Source organism: Enoplosus armatus, chromosome 18 (genome assembly GCF_043641665.1).
Source record: "Enoplosus armatus isolate fEnoArm2 chromosome 18, fEnoArm2.hap1, whole genome shotgun sequence".
NCBI classification, from domain to species: Eukaryota; Metazoa; Chordata; class Actinopteri; order Centrarchiformes; family Enoplosidae; genus Enoplosus; species Enoplosus armatus.
In genome coordinates, this window is record NC_092197.1 from 1223394 (window position 1) to 1240060 (window position 16667).

General features: G+C 42.6%; 1 protein-coding gene across 1 annotated transcript in view; it reads right to left on the reverse strand.

The window, feature by feature from the left end:
• grk3 (G protein-coupled receptor kinase 3) overlaps window positions 1–15432 on the reverse strand; it is a 42688-nt gene extending 27256 nt beyond the window's left edge. The window contains exons 1-2 of the mRNA XM_070924680.1: window positions 15170–15432; window positions 4475–4551 (exon numbers count right to left, since the gene is read on the reverse strand). Coding sequence (XP_070780781.1) covers window positions 4475–4551; window positions 15170–15282 — 190 coding nt within the window. The 5' untranslated portion in view covers window positions 15283–15432. The remainder of the gene's footprint in view (window positions 1–4474; window positions 4552–15169) is intronic.
• Window positions 15433–16667: the final 1235 nt, after the last annotated feature.

The window sequence follows — 16667 nt, forward strand, 5'->3', positions numbered from 1 at the left end:
GTCATGACAGTCAACAAGGCTTGTTGAGAAAAAGGACAAAGCATGTTAAGAGTACTAAAGCAAACTCACGGCCGAGCTTCCACAGCTGATGTTTAAAATCAACTTCAAATTCTAAAGCTAAAACCCTGCGAGTCGACTGTAAAGGACAGACGTACGTCATATGTGACAACACCAGAAAGTGATCCATTGTGCACCAGATCCAACACAAGTAAACCCACTACCTGGAACAACCCATGTGTCCCTGAGCAGATCCAGAAAATCAGATTTCAGCACATTGTCTTAATGCAATGCAAGCTAAAGATCACAGTGTTTAAAACTGTTGGATGTTTCTGAGGATAAAATTATAGAGGGCATGCTAGAGTATAAAATAATATGATTTTCAATTGGAAGAACTTTAAAAATCAATTTCAGCTGACAATGGCAGCCAGTGTTGATGTGTGTATGAAAACCACGGCTGCAGCATTTTAAACGAGTTGAAGGGCGTAGCAATAATAGAGGCAGACTGATTATTAAAGCATGAATGAGTCTTTGTGTCCTGTTGTGACAGGACAGATCTTACTTTGGAAATGTTATGCAAATAAAACAAATCATCGAAATGCGCTTTAAAAAAACGCGTCTATTGACAGGAGGCACATCTATCTGCACAGAGCACATCGAGCTGGGCAGGAAGTCGGACACAGGAACGACATAGAGCATCTGGTCAATTTTCAAAATAAAGCACCCAGAATCAAGGCGTTAGCTACTGTAGCTTTTCTTTTTAACATGGCACATTTAGAACAATCTTTGATTATGCTAAAATGACAGCTGGCAGACTTTACCAACTGTAGCTGGCTAGCTAATTCCTGGTAGCTCTGCGAGTTGGTGGACAACTCCGTCTCCAGCTAACTCATTGTAAAAACGAGAGCCCTGTAAAGGGTCTTAAATATGCACAAGATGGCTACAACAGGGCGGCTGTGGCTCAGGAGGTAGAGCGGGTCAACACGCTATATTAATGCCCTTCATTCACCATTTATGAATATGCTACATACATGATGACTACATGCTAACACACTGAGGCTAAAGCTACGTGTCCCAGGTAAACAGTCAGCATCCTCCAGATGATAAGACACGGAAATAACGCAGCAGCATTGTTAGTTATCTTTTTTATTTATTACTTCTATAGAAATGTTATTTTGTTCTAACATAACCTTTTTGGAAGCTTCTCTGTGAGTGACCTGTAACGGCTCCAGTGACAGGTGCAGATGTGATGGACGCAGCAATGCAGATTGTTGTAAGTCGACTTAAAGAAATAATGAACTCTTAAATATTTTAGAGTTGATTTTAGAGGCCTTACATAACCCTGGCCCTGCCTACACCAGCGACTGCCTTTCATTTTATGCTCCAACAAGAACTCTCAGATGTTCCGCTGCATTTCTTTTAGAAGTTCCTGATGTTTCCCTCAAGAACTCTGGTGAGGCAGCTTCTGTTTTACTGGCTCTAAACTGAGAACAGTCTCACTCTGGATCTCTTTTAATCTGGCTTTTAATTTGGGGTAATCCAATTTTGTCAGCTGTTTTATGGTATTGTTAACAAATGTTTTATTGTTTTTATTGTTTATTTTCACAGTTTTTAATCCTGTTTTATAAAGCACTGTGGGCTTTGCATGAAAGGTGCTATAAGAATAAAGTTATTTTTATTATTATTATTATAAAATTGGCATATTTCCTCCAGCGTTGAGTTGACTGCTCTAACGTCACTACTGCAGCTTCTGCAGTCTCTGATTGGTCAGGACAAAATCAACACCTCTGACTTTTCAAGGGCACGAGGAAATCCTGGTGTTATGAGAAAAGGTGCTCAGCTCAGTGGAACAAAGAGGTCCACATTAGTGGAGACCAAACCAACGATTATATCACAAGAATTAAGCAGGGGACTTCTGCCTGTTGATTACCTGGAATGTAAATGTCCCAGAGGCATAGGCACATTGACTGGCCTGCTAACACGTGTTTTCTGGGAGACTAGCTAATGAGACCTGAGAGCTGGACTAATGACCGGCAGCAACCAGGGGACGGGCTCTGGCTCTGGCTCAGAGGGAGACAGTAAGACAGATAAACCATGAGAGAAGAGCTGGGCAATAATGTGGTCACAATAAACATCGTCCAGTAGGAACAACACAAGCAAAAACATGTGACATTGTGATGAGAATTTTTCTTCCGACATTTTATAGACTAAACTATTCATGATCATTACAGGTTTCAGTTCCAGTTCTGGTCATCACTGGTGATGTGGACCTCCAAACATCAGATATAAGTGTGATGTGATCCAGCTTTGGAACAGACTCACTAGAGAGAGTTTGAACCAGGACAGCAGCACAGCGTCAAATCTCTGTTCGTTCAGGTACATCACCATCAGGCATAGAAACATCTTCAATGTGCAGTTTGTTCTGCGATTTAGGTGAGAATGAAGACATTGGACAGTAAAATGTCCTTTGTTTCTGATAAGCTCTTCTGGTTGGATGATTTTAAAAGACTTGACTTGTGCTTTAGGAAGGGAATGAATAAACTACTACCAGAAGGTCTACAAATGTATTGATCATGAAAACATTTGTCAGCTGCAGCCGTAGTGCAGTCCCCACATGGACCAATCATTAGCAAGTAAACAAACACTGCAGCTGGTCCATCAATGTCATTTGATGACAAACATTATTCCCCAGCATTTGGTTAAAATCTGTTCAGCACTGTGTGCACAAACAATATCTTGGATATGATTAGGTCCAGATTAATGGATTAATTGTTCTATCAAATGTCAGAATAGTGAAAGATGACATTCACAGTTTCCCAGAGAACAAAGTGACGTCATCACTCTCTGGCTTAGTCCAGGCTGCAGTCCAACAAACAAAGAGATTCATTTTACAATGATATACAACAACAATCCTCACATGTGAGAAGCTGGAACCAGAAAATAAATGTTTTGGCAGTTTTACTTAAAATGTTTTCATTAAAAAGGGCCAGCACAGAGCAGCAGACTCTGATCAGCAGTACTCAACATATTGTGGCTAATGGACAGGAACCTGGGAGGTGTCATGGGTTTCAAACCGGTGTCTTAGAAGACAGGAAGTCTGAGGTGATGATACTGAACATCAGAGAAAATAAAGAGAGCAACAAGTCTGACAGAACGAGAGCTGAAGACAAAGAGAAGGAGGCAGGGAGAATTAACGCAGTCTATTCTCACAGGGGGGCTGAGACCTAGAACAGTAAGTAAACCTAGTAGAAGCCTGCAGGGCGGCTGTGGTCCCCTGGTACGCCACAACTACTGGCACACGGCCTGTCGGCTCAGAATGGAAACAGTCGGAGGATCCAGCACAGAGGCGCTGCTACCGACTGGAGGGCAGGAGGAAGCAGGAAACACGACGCTCTGCATCGAGCCACTGCATCAACAACCGTGACACTAAACACAAACAAAGCCGCCTCGCCATCACAACCAATAACTCTGCACGGAGAAGTGACGGCAGGCATCTGTATACATACTGGAGCAGAAGATTAACAAGCAGCTAACACCACAATGATGAAAACAACCCTAACTTGGGACATTCAGTGCATCAGGACATCATGTGATCAATGGCTTTTGTCCAGTCAGCTTTGGGGGGGGGGGGGGGGGGGGGGCAAGCAGTAATGGAAGAACCCTGGCGAGATCAACAACAACGGAGTCAACGCCTCACCTCTGACCACCATCAGTGTGGCAGATGTGATATCTGGGAGGTGTAGGTGCACATCACCTAATACATAGTGTAACATACGTCATAAAGTCAGCAAACTGAGTCACAGGCAGCCTCTACCTAAAGTATAAATATATTGATATCTCTGCAGCTGATATTAGTATTTAGTATTAGTATTAGTATCTGTGCATATATGAAATCAACGCGTTCATTACATAGTTTATGTTTCAACTGTAAAATGTCCTACACAGTATACATCTTCAGCCACAATTCTTTAAAAAGTTTTAGGTTTTGGGGATGTTACGTCTGCTAATATCTCATTATTGGATTTATTAAAGTCTCGATTAGAGATATCGGCATCAGTCTTAATAAGAGAGTATCGGCCCGGCTGTGCTTTCACCGCATCTCGCAGCCTTCATCAGGATCAGGTTTCCGGGACTAATTCCCTGAGCAAACTCCATCAGCCGATTAAGATGAAATGTGGTTAGAAGCTCTGAAAAGAAGCTCGCCAGCGGCCTCGAGTGAAGATGTGTTTTAGTTCTATCTCTGTATAAATTGAGAGCATGTCTTCAGCAGCTCAGAGGGACAATGTACCATGGTTGTGTGAATGTGATCACATTCAAATAAAACAGATTTCAACAATTGTTTTATTGAATTGTCTGTGGATGAGCAGCCTCTTGTCTTCTCTGCTGAATACTGGTAATTCTATTACAACGTCTACATCATTTCATCTGGTTCCTTTGAGTGGATGTTGTCCTTTAATGGAATAAACATGAAACTTACCAATTTTCTGGTTGAAAATTTTGTCAAATGTCAGTTCATCTCTCTCCTCGAGGTACTTCTGCATCACACTGCGAATACTGTGAACACAAGGTGGTGGGGGGGGGGAGAAGAGATGTGGATTAATATAACATCATTACCAGTTCACTCAGCCAGATGCTACAATGACCTAATGTCAGAGATGTCAGTCCTGTCCTCCTCCTCCTCCCATCTGTGATCCCGGCCTAGGTTTGGGACTCTCCCAGCCACCTGTCCCCTGACAGTCAAACTGCAGGGATGGAGGAGGGACACATGGGAGGCTGCGGGGGAACCTGGAGGGATACATGCTACCCTGGGAACGGGTGTTAATGAGAAAGAGAGTGGGGAGAACGAATCAATTAGCACCCCCTCCACAGGCCCATTAACACTACAGCAGCACCCTGCAGTACGTACACGAGAGAGAAGTGGCCTGGCTTCACCTGCAAACACCTCTGCAGGCGTGTACTGAGCATGTGCAAGGAGAACCCTTGGCTCCTCATGACTAGCTCATAAATGCTCCAGTATTTACATTTTGATAGTGTTTGCTCACATGGAGAGGTTCTGTTGTTTTCTGTTCCAACAGCGGACAAACAACCCGATCATAAATAACCTTTTGCTTCCAGGATCAAGTCCAAAGAAAATGTTATAGAAGCATTTCCTCAACAAAGTGTGTGTGACGCAGAGAGCAGTCATTCTGGATTATTGATGAGCTATAGATGCAAAACACTTCTCTATTTAATGTTTTACAGAGAATAACTCAAGTTGCTGACGTAACAGGCTTATTTACAGCCGATCGGTGCGATATACTGAGCAGTAAACTGTGCATGTCATCACAATGAGCTGATATTAATGAGTTTGGACCGTACACAACAGCTGAAATGTAAATACAGTAGAGGTCTATGGGACTGAATTACACATGACTTGATATATCAAGTCTTTGGAGAATTAAAACTGCAGGAGGTGATGTGCACAAAAGGTGTCTTAAAAAATCTGTTTTTTCAAAAATACCTCATCAAATATTCAAATGTATGAACTTATAAAAATGCAGGATACAGCATAATTACTCATGTAGTGATGTACTGACAGTTTACGTAGCATAAACATCTAGTTACAGGTGCGTAAAGAGGAGTGTGTGACGGCTGCTCCACTGCTGTGACACTAATAAAAGCTAAATTTACCTTCTTCCTCCTTTGAAAGGCAATAACATGTTGTTATTGTGGGCTATATATTTTCTTGAGCAAATAAAAATATCAAGGTGTCGCGACCTGCATTAAAACCATAACTTGGTCAAATTCACAACGCTAAAACTGGGACTACATGCCACCCAAGGAAGCTACAGGAACAAGAACCAAGGAAGTAAACACTTCCTCTTTCAGAGGAGGCCTGTTGGTGTGTCCCACTGAATCATTAGCAGCTGACTCTGGATTATTTGTATGAAACCTCACCACTTTAGGCGCCATATTAAGACAGTGGGTAATATTTACTATAAAGGTCATGCCCCATTTGGCAGAAACAACAAGTACGTTTCCAATACAGTATGTTTGGTTGGTGTGGTTAGGTGAGAGACAATCAGCAGTCAGTGAACTTATAGTGTTACAGAAAAGCCAGACAGCGAACAGACAGCTGTGGGTGATGACGCTATCCATGAAAACACAGGTGCACCTTTTATAATGTCAATCGAGTCAAATCGGATCCAGCCAGGCGGACAGTTTTGAGATATCCCTCCAAAACAGTGGAGGTAAACGGTGAATTGTTTGTGCCGTTCAAGCACTGAAAAACAACATTGTAAAACCTCAACAGCAACATTTCTTTCTATTACGCTCAATAACACACAGACCTTGTTGTGAGCAGTTTCCATTGCTTTATAAGAAACCCTCAGTTAGCAGCAGCAGCAGCTTTACTCATCAACGTTAGCTTACGGGAGCAGATGACCGGAGACAACAGACAACAGAGAGGCTCCTGCTGTGACAATGCAGCTTGACTGACAGAGTGACTGCTGGCACATAGTGATAAATATAAAAAAACATTATCTACAGGGGATACTGATGCTGACAGTGGATGAGTGGTGGGCTGTCACGAGTGAATGAATGTCGCACACATGCTGGTTTTCATTAGCTGTATTATGAACGGCCTTCAGTGTCACAGGATTTTAAAGCCTGAGATGAACCAATAATCAACAAACTGCTTAGAGTCTCCGTTTATTAAAGATGCTCTCATGTTCCATCATTCGCTGCAGGGTTGGGGCTCCATGTGCCCCTGAAATATGTCTGATTTTAGTCTCCATGTAGTCTCGCCACAGTCCTGACAGAGTTTGAGGAGGTGCACGTCAGCTGCAGCAGTGCTACGTCGTAGTGTTGGAGGCTACAAAAAAAATGCACAATTTTGCTGATTGGACAGCACAAGACATGTGATGATGATGTCACCTCAGGCTCTAGGATACTGTGATGAGCACTTTTCAATGTTTTCTAATGTTTCATGGACCAAACATTAATCGAGAGAATATGGGCAACACCCCGATCAAGACAGAAAGATATTCTGAAGTGTCCTTGAGCAGGACAGTTTATTCCCATCAGTGAGAGACGAGGAGTCGTGTCCCACACCTGCTGTAGGCTCCCTCTATGGTAGGATACAGTCCGGGTCCAGAAGAACACGCTCTGCACTTTCCTTTTGGCTACGTTACATAATTCTGCCTCCATTACATCTGCTTCAGCATGAACCAGCTGTTAGCACAGTTAGATGACAGCGTGCTTACCTCGCCAACAAAATGACCACTACTACAATAAGCCAAAAGCTACCAACACTAGCTTAGTCTTCTACTGTCTCCTATGTGACCTTTAAACCCCCCAAAGCTTTTGCTGTGATGACAAAGCAGCACCCTGATGGTGGGAGACTCTTCCAATGTTATCTGACCTAATTACAAGCCTTCCTAAATACCTTTAACAGTGCACACCTAAGATGTTTGATTTCCTACAGTGCACTTGGACAGGACCGCTGCTCAGGATACATCCACGTTATATAGTCTGTGCTGAAGTTAAGTGATACGAGTAATGAAAATGTCTTAACGCTGTGTGTGTGTGTGTGTCAGTGCTGAGGTCTCACTTGAGTGAGTAACTTTCAGTGGAGCAGTAAAGGTCAGGGTCCATGCAGTGTAAAGGATTCTGAAACAGGTTAACAGCTCAGCTCATTTCTTAGTTTTTTCTGTTGATTATCTGTGTTTTTTTGGTCTTTCTTTAGCAACAACCATTAAACCATCTTCATACTACTTTCACCTAATGACACTGCCTGTTTACATCTATATCCATCTCTTTATTTGACTTCCTGTTTACAAGCTGTCACACCACCCCAACAGCAAATACATATTTTCTCATTGTGCATATACATTTACTACATTACTGCACAACCCATTTACATTACAGCTTATTCATTTTACAGTACACCAGACTAGCAGTATTATATTATATATATATTATTCCTATCATTTTACTTGCAGTATTTTATGTCTTTAGGTGCTCATTTTTTACTTTTTATACAGTCTATAAGATCACAGTTGGAGAGAGCCTGAGAACAACACTGTAGTTGTTGTGCATATGACAAATAAAGAACGTTTTGAAAGTAACAGGAGCAGTCGGTGTGACTGAGCTGCTGATCTGCACACTGACACTGTGACAACATTGTGTTGGTGACTACTTAACACTACAGGAAGTATGCAGATGTGTAAATATTTAACATATTAACAGGATGTCACTGACATTTCTATAGCTGGGTCTGTGGGCATGTAATTGAACTGTGTTGATAACATACCACACAGTGCCAACTGCCCAGGCCCTGGCCTGTTCAAATGTATTTTAAACTCAGCCTGACATTTAATCGTCACTTTCCCACCGTGTGACGAGACAATGAGCAGCGCTGCATCTGTCAGAGTCTCTTCAGAAAGCTGCGTTCAAAGCTGACGATACAAACATGACCTGAGCTGCAGGGAAGAACACTTATTTCAGTTTATTTAAGCCTCTGGACATGCAATTACTCTCTTTACTGGGGAAACTAGTTAGACTTTGAAACCTGTTTTTCCTGCTACTGCTTGGCGTCTGAATGCAACACGTGTAGTGTTTAGGGGGGTGTGAATGGAGCGCCCTGAGACAAATTGAGCAATTTTCAAACAAGCAATCGTTTCCTATGAATTCACTGAGGGACTAACATTATTATGAGGTTTTGGGTTCACTCTAGATGTGGTGATAAATGTTAAAACCTGACATACTCCATGGTTTTGTCCTGAGAAGCTAAAATAAAAGCTCTTATGATAAACAACATTATCTCCGTGTTGGCTGAAAACAGCAGCCGTAGTAACAACGTTACTTTTGGGATTTAGCACCTCGTGTGATTATAACAGCGTCCACATTCATTCTCCAGCTCAACTGCCAGATTATGCAACTGCAGAAATAATCACTCGTGATAAAGAGAAACTTCAAAATGAAATGCTCATCTGTGAATACCTCCAATGTGCTCCGTACACGTTATCTTTGATGCAATTATGCTTTTGCTCTTGAGGTGAAGAGGCAAATATAATTAAAAGCTGCCACCACCGCTCTGATCTGATGTCCCGTTTCCAACAAAGCATGTACAGCTGGTCACACACTCCTGATAACCTCGATACTCACACTGCTACCCGTTTTCTAATCAGCAATCATAATTGCTGCAAGTTCTGCAAAAACGGGAAAATCGGCACAAACACGTCACTAAAATACCGACAGATCAGCTGAAACAGGAGGAAACATGAGAGCTGACAGAAAACTGTGATGACTCAAGTGTGACAATCGCATGCTCCTTGGAAACTGTATACAAGTGAAGAGTGTGAGTACCACTGCTTCAAGTGTCTGAGGCAGAAAAGACTTGGAGGGGTCAAATGGGCCCAATGGTACTTTTCTAATGAGTCACTGCTCCGTGCGGGGGGGGGGACTGAACAGCCCCATGAGTGCAACAGAACATTAAAATGTTATGAGAATCAATATTAGACTAATTTTGTTTCCAATTACACTACAGATATTACAATTATAAATCATACTGCTGGTGATCAAAAGTTAGCAGGCCTTCCAATATGGAATTACATAGTTTTTCACTTATGGAAATGATACTACTGGTAAGTCACATCTGAAGAGGTCGCTAGCTAAGGGTACAGTTTTGCAGGAACCCTGATTAAGGTGATGTAATGGGAAGTACAACTGAGGGTTTCAACTGTTTATTATCTGTTAGCGTTAGCGGCCGTTCAGTCCTCAACTGCCATCTAGCTACAGAGAGAACAGGGCTGGAAACCGACAGGCGCAGTGACACTGGAATCTGTCCAACGGCAAATAACACACAACACATTCGCTAAATTTCAATATTAATATTAACAATACAGAGAGGCAGTTCGGCCAGGCGCACCAGACAACTTACAAAACGATGGTTATCGACTACAGCCGATAAGATCTGAAAGAGAGACACCTGCTAACAGCATCGATCCTGCCCTGATTTAACGGTAACAGCTCGGAGCAGGGAGGTTCTCCTGACAGGGGGGGTCAATATGACAATGGTGCACTCTGGCTCAAACCCTGAGACTGAAACTACTAACAGAGTGTCTGTTTTCACTTGTATCTCCACCTCCTGGATAACTTCGTCACGTCTCGTCTCAGATATGGATTTCTCTGCAACAGCGGGTCGTCCGATCGCCCTCCCCCACGCCTCTCGTCTCAACTGCCTCCAGTGTTGCTGTCAAAATCTCACCTCTCTGCCAGAGGACATAGCCTTGGCCCGCCGAGAATGTGGCAGCACCACGCTATCTCCCAAGTGCCACATTTAACTGCCCCCCCACAAGCATGCGGCTGAAGGCTTCACACATACACAACTGCTAAAACCGCGTACACATAAAAGTTTGTCAGTTTGCAGACAATCTCGACAGACTTTATCAACTTCTGCTATTTTCAGAAACTACTTTCACAGATACCATCCACACTCTCCTCTCTTGTGTTGGCCACATTATTCTCAGATCTTTACAATCCGCTGCAGATTTAAGTGATTCCTCTGAAGCCATCTGAAGCACTCAGGCGCGATGATGATATGTGGGATAAGGCTGCACAGGAAGAAACATAATGCAACACATTATTGTGATAATAATGACCTAACTGACATGTTTTAAGTACATTTTCACATTACTGGGAGTCTTGCTTTGCTGACTGATTTACTCAACAGCAGTGCAATAGTGCTTTTACAAGTCCATTAGCTGAGGCTTTTATCTCTGCAGTGTCGTGGGCAATAAATAATAAAGCTCATATCAAACATAAAATCACTTAATAAACCACATTCACAAAAGCTGTACACTATTGCTTGTTTGGATTTATTCATATAGAAACACGTCTGCCTGATGCAGTTTAAAACTGTACGAACTGAGTGTGCAGGTATCAAGGTGAGCTGAACAGCTGATTACCTCCTACTTTCTGGTTGATGATGTGCTAATCAGTCAAATGGCCTGGCCTGGTCTCTAGCTGGATTGAAACTGTATATCGTCAGCACCTCAGTGGCACATGGCTGCCAATCCTTGGATTAACTTCCAGCGTCAACGTTTCACAACCTGGATTCTTGACTGAACATCTAATGAGGAGCAGTGAACTCAATTAGCCTGTTCTACAGTTTGACTGTCCAACAGCCTGTGACGGAGAGAGCATGCACCAACATAAAGCTGCTCAATACTGATCAATAATGTTTCTACTTGTTCCTGAAGAACCTAAACAGCAGAATCTAATACAGATTTATAGATTTAATAAAAGTGGCAAATTTATTGGTTCTGGTGATCGGGTCATGTGAGGGTCTTCAGTTTGTACGTTACAGCAGCAGCTCTCCAGGAGTAAAAATCATTATGTTGATGAAAGTGTTCAACTGCTGCTTTGTTTAAAGGACACAGCTGGATACGGACACCATCCTGCTGCCCCGAAAACTCACTCGAGCACCAAATCCGCTGCTGAAAGTAGTCCAGATAGTACAAATGCACTACTTCCTGAGCCTTTTTTTAAAAATGAAACTATATATTTGTGAGGTGTTTTTAAACGTCTTCAGCAGGAACCAATGGGCTGCGAGCTGAGAGCCACAGACAGGAAGTCAGGAAGTATTGACAGACGGACTGACACATTTTTGGTTTTGGTTCATCTTTTCATGAGAATTAATGACAATAATGAAAGTATAAAATAACACCAGCCTCATCCTTCAAGTTTTTAATGCATGTTTTCATAAGCTTTCAACATTAGAAAAGTTGGCATTAAAGAGCTTTGTTAGTTAACCTTTACCAGTCGTCTCTTTCTATCTGCTTTTAGCCGTCACTCTAATAATGTAGATTCGTACTGTGTGCGTCACTTATTCCTCTACTTGATATACTGAAGGCATTTGTGGGCTAAAGCCCTTTTGTAGATGCCAGATGGTTTAACCTTTAGCTGCCCTGCATGTTTAGTTTGATCTAATTTGACTGTAAGCCTGTAAGATTTGTCAGAATTTGTTGAACACCGACCGGCCTGACGAAAGCATTTTGTGTTATTACTGATTTAAATAATTTACTTCTGCTTATTATCAGTGTATGATTCAAATACCAAATGCCTTGAAAACAGCACGTCAACTGTTCAGCGCTTTCATCGAGGAAAAGAGCATTTTCTATTTTAGAGGCTCTTCATTAATTAACATGAAATGAACATAAAAAAAGGCAAACAGACTACAATAAGCAGGGGGATGGGTTTTTTGAATTACAAGCCATTTAATGTCACATGTACATCCTGAACTACGAGTACAGTAGAGTGGGCGTTTTGGGTTTAGGCTAACAAAGCTAAAGGCTGCGTTAGCGGCTCATTGTTGTAAAAGAAAAGGTCTGACCAGAGCATCTCTATAGGCTGCCCCTCACATCAGCTCAATTACTGCAAAGCAAATACAACAAAGAGAGCAGGTACGTTCATACCTGACCTTTCACCCTGCTCACAGGTCCCTGTCCACCAAGACCTCAAACTGTCTCACTGCAATAAGGAACTCATTCCTTGGACACATTCTGCACTTAAGGGAAATATGTTTTTATAACCTGAGCCATCATTCGTATCGATATGACAACATTGTACCCACCAACTTCGATAATGAGGTCTGTTGATATGGCAACAGTACTAAAATGGAGTCCAACAAGGAACAATCAACGGATTCGATCAAAAAAACGCCCAGTGTAAGCACACAACCACGAAGGCAAGAAGTAAACCGATTCTGAACTACCCTGCTCGTTTTTATTTTCCTTTAAGCACACATTTTCTTTCTGTTTTGAAAAGTTTGTAGCTTCATCCAGACGATGGCAGTTGTAGTCAGCTTGTATTATCATATCAGCATAGTATATATTTGCCCAAATATTCAAAAATATTACTAAATATACAGCTTGGGTTTGATGTTAGCTTGGTTAGCTGTTTGTGTCTGTCGCTGCGACGGAGCAAACAACAAACTTTTAAAGCAAACTTTCAAGCATGCAAGAGGGGCCGGTTTTCAGTGGAGTATTCCTTTAAGAATATGAAAAGCATGCTAGACCTCCTTTAGAGCTAACTTGTTTGGACCAATGTGTCACTAGAGGGCGAAAAACGCCCTGCTAGACTTGTCAAAGCGCACAGCTGGCCTGTTTTTCCTAATTGAATTTCGTGTCTCTGTACTGAAGGCAGAGCGGTGGTCATATTCACTACAGAGATCGGGAGGTGAGGGCGTGCAGCGCTAATGCCACAGGTGTTATTATGCAACATTAACACGATTCTGACTTGACAAAAACGTAACGTGACAGAATGTTCGATGTAAAGGACTCACGGTCCGAAGCAAGCGTCAAGTTTCTGCATGTTCATTTTAATACCATACTGACATGAACCGAAACCAATAACTGCCTGAAGGAAGGAAACCCACATTTACCAACTCCAAAAAACTGACAAACTGTGAGCTGTAATGTAAAGTGAGTGAGACGTGAAGCAAATGGGCTAAAATATGAGAATCTCCTGGTGTGGTGGTTAAATTACCTCAAAGAACTGAAGCATTGAGAAATATTATGTCACAGATAATAAGTCAAACGTGTTATAAAATGATTATGTTATATAGTGTGTAATTTGGTGTTAACCAATGTCAGCAAATATTGACAGTTAAACATAATCAGCTGTTCTCTTCTGAGCTGCCAGAGGGTTGAATTCATTACAAAAAGTGGCTGTTTGCTGGAGCACTGGAGGTGGGAATGTTTTCTTAAAGTTGTCGAGAGGCCAGGGCATTTCTACTTCATGATAGATGAATGTGGTAATGAATGATTTTATATCATTCTGAACTCTAATGTATAAATGGCAATTGATCTAGGCTAGTGCATTTAATTAGCTATTATAGAAAATCCCTTAATTAAATCATTTCAGTTGGAAAAACCAACAGGCTTCATATTCATTACTGTGTGTAAGGCACTGTCTGGATCACCGCTTTCTGCTGATCTGCCAAGACAAGTCAGTAAGTAACTGAACAGCTGACCTCCAACATCACTCTTGGTTTAAATATTATGTAGTTTAACTCACATCGACACTTCAAGTCAGCGTGTAGAGCCACTACACATGTGTGGGTGTGTCCATAATAGTTTTCAGTCTGTGATGAATAAATGTGAAGTACAAGGTGATAACTGTAAACAGGATGAACACAAATTCAACCCGACAGCGGAGCCAACTGCCGGCTAACATGTGCTCTACACCAAGCTGCTCCTCACACAATGGTTATCATTTGACTAAAGCCGAAACACACTGTCACATTTACAAACCTCGTTTGAAAAGCAACTATCTCAAAAAAACAAATTTTAAACCACATCCTCTTCAATCAAGTTGCACTCTTCACATGCCTAAAACCTGGTCTGAGGAGACACATCCAAGCCCCTATAAGCTGCGTAGCAGGGACAAAAAGATGTGCCGTTATGTGTAGATGTTGGGGGGGGGGGGGTTATTTAAATCAGATTTTAGCTGTAGTCTTGTCTGATGGCCGACTCACGCTGGGTTCTTGCAAACAGCGTGGATGAGCAGAGGTTTCGGCGCAAGAGCTGCACATACTGATAGTGCAACTGCATCAAAGGGCTCACAGCAAATACAACCCCACAAACACTCAGCAGCCTCCAGAAATATGTTGCACAGGCGACATCAAACATATTTATGATCCGATTGGAAGTCAAGCAGGCCTGGGAGCAAATGGAGAACGTCTGACGGAACATTTCAGCACAGATAGCAAAGACAGGATGTCATTAACACTTGGTATTGTTTGAAAAAAATGACAATATCATGACAAATATTCTGCATGTAGCTGCATCACAACCTGCTGTTAGCCCAGAAAATAGCTTCCTGAGGGTTAACTTCTTTGTAAGTTATAGGTGTAAATGTCATGCAAATGAAGCTATTGCACGGTTGTTTTGGTGACATTATGAAGCCATGAGCTGCTGCATGTTGGCAGAAATCTCAACTGACAAAGGCTCCACAGTCATATTTCACTTAGCATCTACAGTAAGTCACAGGTTTGAGAGGAAGCACGCCTCCATCTCCCTGCATGGCTGCATAGCATGCACAATAGATTCATCCATTTGACAGGCAGACAAACACACACAAGCTCGGGCCACAGCACAACATGTAAGCTCTTTGTAGATGTGGTTACCTGGGCTCAGGCAGGATGATTTTCTTACTCGCCCGGGCCGCTGGAGTAGATTTGCTCTTCTCCATCGCCATCAAATAACTGACATCGGCGAGCACTGCTTCGAGGTCCGCCATCTTTCGACCCTGGGACGACCAAATCAATAAAATAACTGGGCTGGGGATGGGTTTGGTTTTAGGGAATTAAAAAAACAATGTCCTCCACCAGATATGACCAACATCAAGCGCCAAGGTGCGTGACAGGGCCAGCTGAGCGGGCGGCGGGGCTGACCATCGACGGGAGCGCTGTCGTTGTCTCCGGCTGTAGTCTGTTCACTTCGCCTCAAACTACCACCATTGTGACAGAAAAAAGGAAATTCAGGAGGAAAGACATTGGGTGACAGGTTACTGAAGAAATGTAGAGTCACCGTCCTTGTAATCCCATTTAGTGCAAAAAATGCAGGTTTCTTGCGGGCGTGTGATGAGGAAAAGGCAGGAAAAGACTGATGAGATCTCGTTTTGAGGCCAGCACTTCCTCGCTTTATAGTAATGCGATATGTCTCACAAAGATAGGTAGATGCAGCAGATGTTGGAGCTGAGGACAGCTGTCAGATCCTACAGGTCCTCTGGGGACTTTCCTGGTCCTCTTGATTGAAATGTGTCCAAACGACTGGTTTGTCTCCAGAGCTGCATGTGATTCAGGGCTTTTTCCTTAAAATGTAAACACTGAGCTGTCGAAAAAAGATGTCTACTTCTAGTGGCTGCACAGTGACAGTGAGACGGGCTCCTTCTGAGCTTTGACAGCAGAAAAACAGCTTTACTGTAATAAAACAGGGGCACGTGTAGTTGGTTCTCTTGTGAGACCGGAAAAAGGGAAATTCAGGAGGGAGGACACTCGGCGACAGGTTGAAATGTGGATCATCGGGATGCTACTTCGTCGTCCTCGATATCTCGCCTGCTGCACCACAAACACGAGTCTCTCAGGCGATTGTTGGCACAAATAAAAGCACACGAGCACAGGTTAAACAGGAGCCAGGACTCATGATGTGCACATCTACACACCGCTGCTGTTTATGTTGCCGTCGCTGCTGGCTGGCTTCCTGTGTAACGCGAAGGCTGAAATGTTCCCTAACGGCTCATCAATCACACAAAAATGTCGCCCGAAAAGATGTGTTTAAACACCCTAAGAGGTTTAGCACCAAATCCAGTCCGAGCGAGAGGGTGTTAGCAACTAATCACGAGCCAAATCCACCGAAAGCTAACTTGTTTTAGCCTGCTGGCAATATCGATATTTGGGTTCGTCTGCTAGTTAGCCACCACGCTAGCTAGCAAAATGAAACCTGCTAGCCAGTAGGCTAACTATCGAATAAGGTATAGAGTGATTAATCAATCTATACATTTAGTTTGGATTATTTCAGCTCAGCAGATACACACAAATGTCCTCGTTGCCAGCAGCAGACAGAGTCACTAGCTGGCGGACTAACAGTAACACTGGCTCGGTTTCAGACAGCGATTTACTTAAT